The sequence below is a fragment of the Sarcophilus harrisii genome, chromosome 6, assembly GCF_902635505.1.
Source record: "Sarcophilus harrisii chromosome 6, mSarHar1.11, whole genome shotgun sequence".
Lineage (NCBI taxonomy): Eukaryota > Metazoa > Chordata > Mammalia > Dasyuromorphia > Dasyuridae > Sarcophilus > Sarcophilus harrisii.
Genome location: NC_045431.1, coordinates 36,185,633 through 36,200,087, shown reverse-complemented (window position 1 = coordinate 36,200,087; position 14,455 = coordinate 36,185,633). Strand labels below are relative to the sequence as shown.

The 14,455-nt window shown below is 37.2% G+C and overlaps 1 protein-coding gene across 1 annotated transcript in view; it reads left to right on the top strand.

Annotated features, from left to right (window-relative positions):
* Positions 1–14,061, top strand: part of LRRC66 (leucine rich repeat containing 66) — a 30,722-nt gene extending 16,661 nt beyond the window's left edge. Inside the window, exons 4-5 of the mRNA XM_012552247.3 lie at positions 7,842–8,175; positions 10,196–14,061. Coding sequence (XP_012407701.1) covers positions 7,842–8,175; positions 10,196–12,021 — 2,160 coding nt within the window. The 3' untranslated portion in view covers positions 12,022–14,061. The remainder of the gene's footprint in view (positions 1–7,841; positions 8,176–10,195) is intronic.
* The last annotated feature ends 394 nt before the right edge of the window (positions 14,062–14,455 follow it).

The following is a 14,455-nucleotide window of genomic DNA, read 5'->3' as shown; positions in this document are numbered from 1 at the left end:
AGCGCTGATCAGCGGGAGAGGGCAATGCATGCAGCTAAGTGACACAGTGGATAGGGCCCTGGACCCGGAAGCAGTCAGGAAAATTCATCTTCCCAAGTTCAAATCTGGCCTCAGACACTTACTAGTGGGCAAGTCCCTTAACTCTCTTTGTCTCAGTTTCCCCATCTGTAAAATGAGCTGGAGAAGGAAATGGCCAACTGCTCCAGGATCTTTCTTATTAAGAGTCAGACAACAACAACATGTAATTTTATGGTAGGAAATTATTAGAAGTTAAACAGAGGGTCCTAAGAGACAAGTCAGTATAGTAGGGACACTATAATAAAGCACACTCAAAGATTTGAAGGTCCTTAAAGGGCATATTTTTTCAGAGAAGAGAACTGAGGCAGACAGAGGATCAGTTTTTTTTGCTCAGGGTCTCACAGATAGTAGCGGAGCTAGAGTTTAATTAACTCAGGTCCTATGACTTCAAATATATGGGTTTTTTTTCCTATGCTATGTTCCACAGACCTTCCCACTAACCCCATCCAAGGAATTGGGGGGTTGGGGTTTTTTCCCCCCACTTGGCCCATAACTTTAGAATTTTAGTCCATTTTTCCTGGGTCCCAGAAGGGGCTTATTAGCATATCATATGCTCAAAAACTTCTTGAGACACAAATTTTCTATAGTATGAGAGATTTTTGAAGGATAAATTAATGATTGTCACAAAAGCCATTTGTAGCCCATAAACACAGATGTCTGGATTAGTTATTTGTTTTGGGTTTTTTCAGGTTCAAACTATTTCACCCTCAGGCCAACCACAAGACCTGATGAAACTAGACCTTTCTGGCTAACCTCCAAACCCAAACTCCAAATTCAAAACGGCATTCTGAATTTTCTGGTACATCATTGTCTGCTTCCCTAGATTCAAGTTCCAGAATTAGACTCATTCCCCAAGTATTTTTCCCACAGTTTAGGATTTCTATCTTCTTTTATTTTTTGCTTTGTCTAATTTCTACGAGCCTTTTTAGTGCTTCTAGCCCTTTTCTTCTTTATTTAATTGTCTCTAATGGTAGCTTTTATTTTTATTTTTTGCTGAGGCAATTGGAGTTAAGTGACTTGCCCAGGGTCACACAGCTAGGAAGTGTTAAGTGTCTGAGGTCAGATTTGAACTCAGGTCCTCCTGACTTCAGGGCTACTGCTCTATCCACTGTGTCACCTAGCTGCCCTTATGGTAGCTTTTAAAGTAACATATTTGGTGCCATAGACAAATAATTTGGTGAAATGAATAGTGGGCTGCCTTAAGGTCTAAAAGATGGGCTCAAGTCCAACTCCAGACATTTACTTTTGTCTGGCCATGGGCAAGTACCCTTAGACAGGTCTCTAAGATTGTAAATATAGATGTTGTCAATATGAATTTATGGAGAAGTTTCTGCATTGGAAGTTTCTCATACCATGGAATCACAGGTCCAGACCAAATACATCAAGGGATACCTAGAAAAAGCAAAAATAGGCCTTGCTCTTTTTTTTTTTTTTTTAATTTAATAGCCTTTTATTTACAGGTTATGTGCATGGGTAACTTTACAGCATTGACAATTGCCAAACCTCTTGTTCCAATTTTTCCCCTCCTTCCCCCCACCCCCTCCCCCAGATGGCAGAATGACCAGTAGATGTTAAATATATTAAAATATAAATTAGATACACAATAAGTATACATGACCAAACTATTATTTTGCTGTACAAAAAGAATCAGACTCTGAAATATTGTACAATTAGCTTGTGAAGGAAATCAAAAATGCAGGTGGGCATAAATATAGGTATTGGGAATTCAATATAATGGTTTTTAGTCATCTCCCAGAGTTCTTTCTCTGGTAGGCCTTGCTCTTAAAGGCAAAACCATAGAAGTTGTCTCTCCTTTTCCAATGGGGGAAGTAATATATAAATAAGTAGATGGGTTGTTGAGATTTTTACTAACAGTGCAAGACCTACCCCTGCTTCACAAGCCGAGAAGACTAGTAGAATTAATGGGGTTATAGATATTGAGAATATATGGAAGTGGGCAATTAAGAGTGTTATAAGGATGAACAAGGACAATATTATTCCTTCTAAACATAGAAGGGTTGATATTAAGTGTGATCGGTAGATTAAAACTCCTGTGAGGGCTAATATAAAGGCTACAATTAGGTTTAAGTTAATAGGGAGCATAAGGTATTCATGGGCTAGAGACAAGACATGGACAACTATTTAAAATGAAAGAAGATCTTGGCATATAATACTCTAAAATTCTAAAAAGCAAAAAACAAAAAACAAAAAACAAAAAAACTTAAAACCAAGAATAATTTGCCTTACAAAGCTAAGAATAATCCAAAGGTTAAAAAAAAAAAAAAAAAGGATTTTCAATGGAGGAGAGGAATTTAAAGCAATTCTGATTGAAAAGGCTAGAGTTGAGAGGTAACTTTGAAATATAAACACAAGACTAGAGAAAAGGCTAGGAAATTAAATTTAGGAAGAGTTTATATAGAGATGTAATAGTAACATTCTAAAAGGAGAAAGAAAATAAATGTCCCTTTGGATTCTTAATGTCTTCAAAGGGTGTTGAAGATATTAAGAAAGAAAAACAAAGGACCTGGGGGTGAATGTTTCTGTTCTGAGGATATGAAGAGGGGAGAAAAAAGAAAGAAATGTTATTAGTGTAGAAAGAGATTGAAGAAATTAAAATGTGATGTCTCATAATTGGAGGATATAAAAAGAAGAGTAAAACAAATATGGAAGCAGAACTGGGAAGAGTTGACATTAGATACATATATTTTTATCTGAAACAGAAAACCAGAGTGAAAACGAAACATATATATATATATATACATATATATATAATTTTTTGCAGAATCACATCAGGGATAAGAAGCAGGATAGGGTTTAAAAGGAAGGATCATATCAGAGAAGGAACCTCTTAAAACAAAACTTCCTGATCCTAAAGAACATAAAAGAAAGAGGGACAGAACAAGGAGAAATGAATAGAAACTGAACACAGAGCTAATGTAAAGAAATACCTCTTAGTAATCAAAGTGATCCAAAAGTAGAATATGCTGCCTCAAAGAGTAGAAGGTTGCTGGAGGTAGATTGCCCTCTTGGAATTACTATTCAGCAGTGGATTAGACTAGATTATCTCTTCTGACCCTGATATTCCTTTGCATACCTCCTTACATGCTCAATCCCATTCTTACATGGAGGGTTTTGATTCAGTGAATTGTTACTATGATAGATATCCCCCCAACCCCTCTGTCTCTATCTCTGTGTCTGTCTGACTTTGTCTCTCTCTTACACACACACACACACACACACACACACACACACACACATCATCCCTCTTAATCTGGAATACTCAAGTTATTCATTTTTCCTTCTCAGTTTCCTCATTTAATAAAAGGTCTTATCTGAGGATAAGTTCAAAATAATGATCCACATAGCTGGAATAGGAGAACATGATATTAAAAGGGCTGCTCTATTTATTCATTCTTCAATTAATTTAAAGTTATACTGATCCATATATCTTCCCACCTGGAAATTCTTCCTCTCCACAAACCAGGAGGATTTTTCAAGTATATAAATTAATGACCATATGGAGCCAAAATGAAATATATTTCATTGCTAATTCAAAAAATTTCCCTTTTCTTAATCTCATCCTATTCCTCTTAGATAGAGTAGTCTGTGCCACAGTATATCATGCTTCTCTTCTTCTTCCCTTGGAGGATAAGCTCTATTAGTCAGTGGCTAGCACATTTTCCTGCTTAATTCTATTAATATTTTCTCTCAGAATATTTTTCTCAGAAATAATTCCTCCCAAGGTTTTAAACCATCTTGATTTTTTTTCCCCTTCATCTTATCATTTTTATTCTTAGCTGTCCCATTAAAAAGTTTTGCAAGATATTGCAAGGCTAGATTGTACCAGGCCCCAGGAAAAATTTGTAGAAGTAAACAAAGTCTGTCTTTTGTTTTCCCTAAGTAATTCAAACCCTACCCTTACTCCCCCCTGCCCTTATCCTTCCTCTAATTACCCAGTAATAGCTTTCTTGGCTCTACTACCACCAAGAACCCAAATCTCTTCAGGTTAGAACTGTACCACTCTAATTTATGAAGTTTCAAATTAGGCTGTGATATAATCCGTAAATTTTCTTCCCAGTCACTGCACATAAGATCCCTAGCTAGTGTATAATAACTCAAGATTGTGGAAATAAGAACTATAACTAAATTAATAGTTAAATAAATAACTCAATTAATAACTGAATAAATGAATGAATGTGTCCACAAGTTGCTTTTCAGCTCTCTAGGAGCCCTCAAGTAGGGATGGGACTAGATAATCTCTAAATTTTTTTAACTTTATGATTGATTTCATTTCAACAAATATGTATTAAGATCCTATTATATGCAAGCCATGTGCTAGGTCCAGAGAATACAATGACAAAAATAAAGCATCTTTGCCTTCCAGGAACTCACCTGAGGACTGTGCTACTGTCTATTCATAGAAGAGGGATAGTATTGTGAAACTTGGAAAAATAGAAAAAATAGAAAAAAATGGAAAAAAATTGGAAAAAATTGTCTCAGTTTCCTCATCTACAAAATGAGCTAGAGAAGGAAATGGCCAAGAGCAACTTATATTTGCTTGTATAACTTATAATACATGGCCATATCACCTAAGTGATATGACTTTGGAAACTTTTAGTCTCTTTGACATATTCATTTAATCTTATTGAGTTTTATTTTCTTTATGTGTAAAATAGAAATCATTATATTTACACATCCCAACTGATAGAGTGATTATATTTTATAAACTGGTAAAAAAAAAAAAGTGCTTTGCAAATGGAAAAATGTTATAAAAAATGAGCTATTGCGACATATTTTTTTTAATTTAATGAGCTTTTTTTCCTTTTTGATCTGATTTTTCTTATGCAGCATGATAATTGTGAAACTATATATAAAAGAATTTTATGTGTTTAACATATATTGGATTACTTGGTGTCTGGGAGAATGGGGGAGAGAGGGGAAAAAAGTTTGGAACACAAGGTTTTGCAAGGGTGAATGCTCAAAGTTATCTATACATATATTTTGAAAATAAAAAGATTTAATAAAAAATTTAATGAGCATCTACTATGTGCAAAGTACAAAGGAAAAAATAAAAAAATAAAGACTACTCTCTGGCTTCAAAGGATACAAAGAAAGAGAAAAAACCTCAAGGGCAAGGCCATATAAGTTATCTCTCCCTCTCCAAAAGGGGAGGGAACATAAACAAGATGTAATATAAACAAGTCGCCTTCGTGAGGAAGACACTAGCATTTGGGCAAATAAGGAAAGGTCTCTTGTAAAGGTTGTGTTTGAGTTAAATCTTAAGAAGTGGAGGCAAGGAGGAAGAACATTCCTCTAGAGCAAAGATTCAGACAGGAGATAAGAATACCATGCGTGGGAACAGAAGTGGGGAATAGTATTGTTGGGTATAGGGAGGAAAGTCATGAGTTTCATGGAGGTAGAAAGGGGCCAGCCTGAGAAAAACGCCATCTTGAAACTACAATCAGAGGAGTTGATATTGGATCTAGGGGTAAGAAGAAGTCAAGGACGTTTATTGAATGAGGGAATGAAATAATCATACTTTATGAAAGTCACTTGAGAAAGGGTTACACAGACAATTCTCAGATGAAGAAATTGAAACTATTTCTAGTCATATGAAAAGATGCTCCAAGTCATTATTAATCAGAGAAATGCAAATTAAGACAACTCTAAGATACCACTACACACCTGTCAGATTGGCTAAGATGACAGGAAAAAATAATGATGATTGTTGGAGGGGATGTGGGAAAATTGGGACATTGATGCATTGTTGGTGGAGTTGTGAACGAATCCAACCATTTTGGAGAGTAGTTTGGAACTATGCTCAAAAAGTTATCAAACTGTGCATACCCTTTGATCCAGCTGTGTTACTACTGGGATTATATCCCAAAGAGATTATAAAGAAGGGAAAGGGACCTGTATGTGCACGAATGTTTGTGGCAGCCCTTTTTTTAGTGGCTAGAAACTGGAAACTGAATGGATGTCCATCAGTTGGAGAATGGCTGAATAAATTGTGGTATATGAAAATTATGGAATATTACTGTTCTGTAAGAAATGACCAACAGGATGATTTCAGAAAGGCCTGGAGAGACTTACACGAACTGATGCTGAGTGAAATGAGCAGGACCAGGAGATCATTATATACTTCAACAACAATACTATATGATGACCAGTTCTGATGGACCTGGCCATCCTCAGCAACGAGATCAACCAAATCATTTCTAATGGAGCAGTAATGAACTGAACTAGCTATACCCAGAAAAAGAACTCTGGGAGATGACAAAAAACCATTACATTGAATTCCCAATCCCTATATTTATGCCCACCTGCATTTTTTATTTCCTTCCCAAGCAAATTGTACAATATTTCAGAGTCTGATTCTTTTTGTACAGCAAAATAACGTTTTGGTCAGGTATACTTGTTGTGTATCTAATTTATATTTTAATATATTTAATATCTACTGATCATCCTGCCATCTAAAAGACCTGAGGCAGAAAGACCAATTAGGCAGTGAGGCAAGGAATTTGGCAAGATGTTGGTTGTCCAACATGGTCACTAAATCTGATATTTTTACTTAATTGTTCTTCCTCACAAGGGGAGATTAGCCATGGGAAAAGGAGTAAAATGATTGTGATAGAAAGGTATCAATAAATGTATTTTTAAAAACAGAATCTCAGAACAGGGAGAGGTGTTAGAAATCCTGTTGATCATTGAATGGCATTTCCAAGCTAAGCTCCTCTGTGCCAGGGGGCTTTCTCCTTCCTTCCCAGTCTTCTTACAAATTACTTCTTGCGAAAGAATTCTGGGAGATGGCTAAAAACCATTACATTGAATTCCCAATCCCTATATTTTTGCCCACCTGCATTTTGGATTTCCTTCAGACTAATTGTACAATATTTCAGAGTCCAATTCTTTTTGTACAGCGAAATAATGGTTTGGTCATGTATGCTTATTGTGTATCTAATTTATATTTTAATATATTTAACATCTACTGGTTATCCTGCCATCTGGGGGAGAGGGTGGGGGGAAAGAGGGAAAAAATTGGAACAAGAGGTTTGGCAATTGTCAATGCTGTAAAGTTACCCATACATATAACCTGTAAATAAAAGGCCATTAAAAAAAAAAAAGAAAAACAAATTACTTCTTGCCATGTACTCTGGAATGCAGAGACAGTGGACTCCTTGCTATTCCTTCCACTAGACCTCCATCTCCATACTATGGCCATCTTTATTGGCTGTCCTCCATGCCTGAATACTCTCTCTCCTCCTAACTGCCTCCTGGATTCCCTTCCTTCCTTCCTTTAAGCCCCAGCTAAAATCCCACCTTCTACAATTAACCTTTCTCAAGCCCCTTAATCTTAGTGTCCTTCCTTTCTTGATTAACTGCGGTTTATCTTGAATGCATCTTATTTGTTTATAAGTATTTGCATCTCCCCCATCAGACTGGGGTCTCCTTTCTTTCGCCTTTGGATTCTTAGAGCTTAGCACAGGTCTGGCACATGTAAGTCCTTATTTATTGACTGACTCAATGATCTTTGAATTCATTTGCAGTCCCTCTTATTCATCTGCTCCCTTCATGGTAAAATAACTTCAAAATTATTAACAAAAATTTTATTGGAAAAACATTTTCAAGGCACAAAAATGCAACTTATATTTACTTGTATAACTTACAACACATAGAAACTCAAAGGAATAGTTTTCATTGTCTTTTTCTTTAAATAAATGTCATTCACCAATTATTCCTTCTTTTTCTCCCTTTTCAAGCAGATTGTGAATCTTAGCTTTAATGCTATGGCCACTGTCCTCCCAATGATGTTCATTGCCTTAACTCTGCCACATCTGGACGCTGACTTATCAAATAACAGATGGCAATGTGATTGTAACATGACTGTCTTTCAAAATTTCATTTCTGAATCCTGGAGGGAAAAGTGGAATAGAATTTGCAGTGAGTCCATCAGTGCACCTGGACCATCTTTTCTCTCTCTGGAATGGCTCCATTTGAACTGTAAAATGCATATGGAAGATTTGATTTCCTTGAAAAAAGTTACAGTCTCCCCCGGAGCAACCACCCTCCTGGACTGCGACTCTGATGAACCTTGGGGTAGGTCCCAAAATAAACATGGATGTCTTTCTGTTTCTTCCAGTTCATTTGGAGTTGGCTGCAGGATGGGCAAAAATTCTTTGTTCAAACATTCAAATAGTCTTTTTAAATGGAGAAATCAGAAAGGGAGAGTTTCAGAGGTCATTTGACATTCATTCACCAATTGTTTTATAAGGATCTAGCATGGATCATGCTTGGAAGGCTTAGGGGTTATGCTTCAGAGGCATAGTGCCACTGTAGAGAAGGCATTATTTTGGAGTCAGAAAAACTTGAACTTGGCATGTATCTCCAATGCATAATTATGGTTACTTATTTTCACAGTGGTCCGAGCACCATCTAAAATGGTATCCCAGTGGAGAAATTAGTAGGGCAAAGCAAGTTTCCATGTGGAAGTCCATAAAATGACTAATCCAACCCATTTTTAGTGCATAATGCTCTTTTCTGGGTACTGGAGAAGAGATGCAAAGATAACTAATATATTCAAGGCCTCAAGGAATACCCCTCAGTAGGAGGGAATGCATAAAATAGTATAATTGTATAGGAGGAACGTACTCTGCTAAGAAATCAGATATGAGAAAAACTTCTTTGTGGGAAGAAAAAATAGGACAGTTTCATCTCACTTTCCAGCACAATTAATTGAAGAGAGTCCTTTATTTTAAAATGTTTACTGTGATATTTGGTTTGATTCAAATCAACAAACTTGGTAGACACTAGGGCTGAAAGATGAAGAGGTGAAAAAGATGGAAAAGGATTTAGTCCTTACCTTGAAAGAGTTTGTTTTCCTGGAAGAATGGGACAACAGGGGGAGGTACATATATGGGTATGTATAAATAAGGGAGATATATAGAAATAGAATGAAAAGTAGCCTGTAATGGGCAAAAGGAGAGATTCAGAAGAAGGGTTCTGGGAAAATTGGGGAAAAGGAGAAAACTCCCACCTGAGAGGCCGAGGGAAGGTTTTCTGGAGAAAGTAGCACCTGAGCCAAACCATGGAGAAAAGGAAAGCTTGAAAAGCATGTTTTTTCATGAAGAAAGTGGATTTTTCTTTTCATCTTTTTGTTATTTCTTTTGCAAATGAGTACAGGTAACTGAGGGCCTACTCACCGGATTCATTGATAAATCAAAAGCTTCTGCGTGAAAAACAAAAAAACAAGCCAGATTATACTCTAAGAACTGCCTTTTGTACCATCCAGATGTGTTGTAGCTTCCAGCAACTTTAGGGAAGAAAGAACTCACCACTAGGAACAGGATCAATTAATCAGCAAGTTTTTATTAAGCAGCTACCATGTGCCAGGCACTGTGCTAAATGCAGGGAATGTAAGTACAAAGAATAGGACAATCCCTTTCCTACAAAGAGTTTCCATTCAAATGCAGGAAACAAATATCTATGAAAATATATACCACATAAATGTAAAATTAATAAACGTACACACACAAAGTAGCTAAGTGTACGATATTTGGGAAGGAAAGCACTAGTAGCAGGAAAATGAGCATGTAGGATCCTCCTCTTGGCACTGCCACTCTCTGGGACAGTTTGCAGAGTCCTCCTCCTAGAGGAAGACGTGACTCATTTAAGAGGGCTGGTGTCTGAGATTCTGGTTCAAGAACAAGAAAGGGACCTGCAAATGCTCTGAGACTTTTAGGAACCCCCTTAGAAGTACAAGAGAACAACCTCCATCCCGACTTTTCTGACTGACAAAGGCAAACTGATGCCCCAGCCGCCACCTGACTCGGGGACTCCTACAGTCCTGGAGGCTAGTGATTCTCTGCCCCACTCATTGAGGTCGCTGGGGCAGACCCTCCCAGGACCAGAACCTCTTCTCACTTTTGCATCCTGAACCCCAGGCTCACTACTAAGATGCCAACATCCCCTTCCCCCCAACACACAAGCCATGGTCCCATCCCCACCTCCAGACCAGTGTCTAGGACTAACATTGCAAGATAAGAGGTTATTTCGAATAAAGTCCCATTTCAATGTCTGTCTCATTCTAGCTTTTTTTTTTTTTTTCTTCCACTTTTAGGGGAAAATGAAACATACTGGTGGATTCCCTACCGCAGAATTTCTGAGAACACCAAGATTCCTCATATTAGTCTAAATCAAATGAAAAAATTAGTGATCAATAAAGCAGAGAAACCCCTGGAAGGATTGTATGTTTGCTTTTCCACGTCTGGAAGGAAGAAACACATCATTTATGAGGTCTCTGTGAAACAGAAACATGTCCCGAGACGGGTGAGAAGGGCCAGGGAGTTTCCTGCTTCTACCAGAGAGGCAGCCACATCACAAGACCTCACTTTGGCGATTTGTCTGTCTGTGATCATTACTTTCCTCTTTGCTTTTTGTCTCGGTGCTTTTGTAAGACCTTATATCGATCGTCTATGGCAAAAAAGGTGCCGGACCAAAAGTTCCATTTCAGAAAATGCCTATTCTAATGAAGGGTTCTATGATGATGCAGGGGTTCCAGGAAACCCAAGACCCCTATCAGAGGGAGAGCAGCAAGATTCATACAGTCTGAGTATCTATGAAACTACAGAATCCCCAGACCTCTACACATCTATCATCGAGGACGGCGAACCCAAAGCAAACAGACTGGGGGAAGACCAAGAGCAGAGAAGGAGCAGGGCTGACTCAGCAGATAAGAGAAATGAAAACTGGCTTCCAGAAAACCATGATGATGGTTCCATTAACTCCAAAGATATGAATGTGCTCTACAATAATTTAATTTCAGTAAAAAAGGAGCATGTCCATGGGAAAGACGTTCTCAGAGAATTGACAAGGGACCATTCTTTCCATGAGGATTCAAGGAGAGCCTCTTCTATGGACAGAAGCGAACCAAAAACTCTTGGCTTGTTCCAAAGCCATTCTTCTGAGTTAGAGTCGAGGCTTTCAGAGGAAAAGGCATTTCCTCTTCCTCAAATGTCACTGCAGCCAAAAGCACAGAGTTTCAGAGAGAGTGGAGAAATAGGTGAGGGTGCATACTTACCATCAGAAGTTATGGAAACTCAGAAGAGGTTTTCTAAGGAAATGCAACCAAGTTCTCACTTGCATCCACCAGCCGCTGAACAAGAAGTGCTTGATAGGAGTAATTATGGACCACAGAATGGGAAGAATGAGAATAGAACTGTACTCAGTGATGACCCAAGAGATTTCAATCACTCCATTCTGCTTCCCAATTGGGAAAATGATTTAGAGATTGATTATCCGAATCACAATCCAACAGCAACTTCCTTTTCTGATCTTCAAAACACAGAAAATGTCAACAATGAAGAGATCCTCACAGATAACAGCTATGATTCGGATGAAGAAGGGTCATTATTTACTTTAAGCTCCACTGATTCAGATAATGATATTGAAGAAGTATCACCTGGGGAGAGAGAGCATGGAGCCACATGGCCATCAATGGAGGAGAATAGCATAATTAAGAGTTCATCCGATAGAATGGACAATATCCAATCAGAAAGTCCTGAGGACAATGCTAGCATTCAAAAGACTTTTAAGAAATGTGACAATGAAAAAAAGGAACATTTTGAAAGCATTGTCTCCAGACCAGGAATTAATTTGTCAGAAACAAATTTATCAAGTTATCAGATTGGTAGTAGCAATACAACTGGAATACAAGAATCCCCACCTAACTCAGAACCCAGCAGTCCCATAAGTATTGAAATTCCTGGCATGTTCATATATGATCATGTTTTAGCTCTTGATCCTGAGCCATCAGAATGGCATCATTCATGGGAAAAACAAGAACAAGCCCCCATTGTGAAGTCTTCATCCCAACAAACCCCAGTCTTATATCCTAGAGTCCCATCAAATATTGAGAATGGTGATTTCAAAGAAATGAACACATAGATTTATAAATGTGATACCTGAACACAAATATCAGATGCCATTAAAAAGGAAACTTCTTTCCTTCAGGAAAATTTCCTGAAATCAACCTCAGAGTTAAAAATGAAAAGTTCACAACAGAATTTTGAAGATAATGCCATGGAATTAAACATAATTGACTCTACTGATCTAAAAAAAGATCTATTTCCATGGGTTCCAAATGTATTACAAACCAAACACCATAGTCCCCACAATCTAATGTCCCCAGAGATGAACTTTATTCCTAGTCAGAAAGAGATGAGGAACATTTATTCCAAGAGACAAGTAGCATTACTACAAAAAAAAGCTTCCTAATAAAGATAAGACCAGTTTACTGAGAATACAAACGGGCTTTAGTGACCATCAGTGGGGCCAATAATGAGAGGAAGCTATGTTGGAATTAGATTAAAAACCATCCTAACTTTTGCACAAATGAACCACAGCTCCAGAGTGTTATAGATCCTTCAGTGGTCAGCATTTATTCCAATGAGGAACAAGATTGCAGTGACAGAAGTAGTGATCCACAAAGTAATAATAAAAGAGAAGAAGGAAATTAACATTTAAAAAAGTATATTGTGGAATATTTAAATGAAAAGACTCAAAGTATTTCAGGAAATTTGCCATGTACCAAAGATTGATAATTTCAAGGAAGCAAGTCCTTAAGTTTTCTAGGGAAAATGAGAATGTTAAGAATCCCATATGTACGTGATTTATGTTGTGTTAAAAGAAAGTCATTTTCTAAGACAAACTATACACATTCAATCAATAAGAAAGACTTTTATGGGAAAAAATGGTACTTATTCTGGTGGTATCAAGAAGAGTAGGAAAATGATGTCAGAAATATGTAATGTAATTCAGACTATGCAGTAGAACATTGAAGCTCTGGAATCAGGAACATAAGTGGCATCAGGCTTGGCAACATATGGCAACAAGTTATTTAACCTCCATGGGTTTGTAAAATGAAGGGATTGTCACTAGATGTCTTTCTCTGAGATCCCTTCCAAACTTCCAATTGTGTGATGGCTAAGTGCTTCTATTATATAAGTTGGTCTCTAAATCCGAAATCTTGAATAATCAATTAGATTATTCAACTCTTAGATAACAACTATATTTAGTAGCTAATAACCATAGAATTTTTTTTGTTTTTGAAAAATATTACTAAATAAAAATGTAAAATAATTGTATATATCATTGAAAATACATCTTTTTCTCAGGCAGACATATCAGGGAAAATACAATCCTTGGTTCACACTTCACAAGAATTATGAAACTCCATATTTATATTTTATAGTTTCCCAATATTTGGGTTTTTATGAGGAGAGAAGGCGTAGTATCAATTTTCTCAACTTCTGAAAAAAATTGTAGGAATGTTTACATCTCCTTCTCCTCCCTCCTTTTCCCTCAGCCACCACTGCCACATTTAAGTCTGGCCCACCAGATGTTATCCTGGCTCAGCAGTCTGCCCTCAGACTAGTTTTGAGACATCAAGGGAAAAATACTTGGTAGCAGCGACTTTAGGAATAAGGGCCAATGTCAGAGAAACCTGATACTAAAGACAGTCTATCCATCTTCTGCCAAGTTTATGTGACCAAACCCAAAAAGGAAAATGAGGGAAAATGCCATTTATGGAAGGGGGAGGTAGTTTCTGGCTGGTCAGCCAGTCTGACTTGCCCTCAGGGCCAATCCTCCACATAGACAGAGTAGGTGTCCACTCCTAAAAGGTCTCCAAATATTCTGGTCTCTGGATATTCTGGTGCAGATCTTTGCTCTATCTGGTCTGAACTGAACACCCTTGGAATCATTCCCTTGGGCAAGACAACAGATGCAGGGATTCCCTGTGAAAATATGTAGGCCGAATTGGAGTCAAACAGCATCCTTTCGCTAAAGCATTCCCATTGATCAGTTTATAAGATTAGTTGGGTGATTTAGAAAATGGGTGCATGCATATTAGGGGATACAAAAGACCATCATGTATATGAGTGGAGGACCAACCATTGAAAGTAAATATTAACACAATTTAATAAAGTGAAATTATTTTAAAATATTTTATCTTTATCTCATTCTTTGAACTTTTATTTTATGTTTTATAATCTACATAATATGTTAGGACAGTATCATTATGTATATCTGTATAATTTATAAATGCATTTGTATTAGGAAATTGTGCTCAAAAATCTTATTGATGACTACTTGATCAAAAAAGTTTAGATACCATTAGATTAAACTACTTTTCAATTTAGATGGCCCAGAAAACACAAATTCAGAATACAGAAATAAAAAAGGGACTGGGGGAAGCATGGCAGTCACAGTTCTTCTTGGAAAACCAGAGACAGCGCCTAATCTTCATTTTGATTGTTTTTACATTGCCAAAGTTTTCTCCAGATTTTCTCCTCTTTCCCTATCCCAATCCCTATCCAAT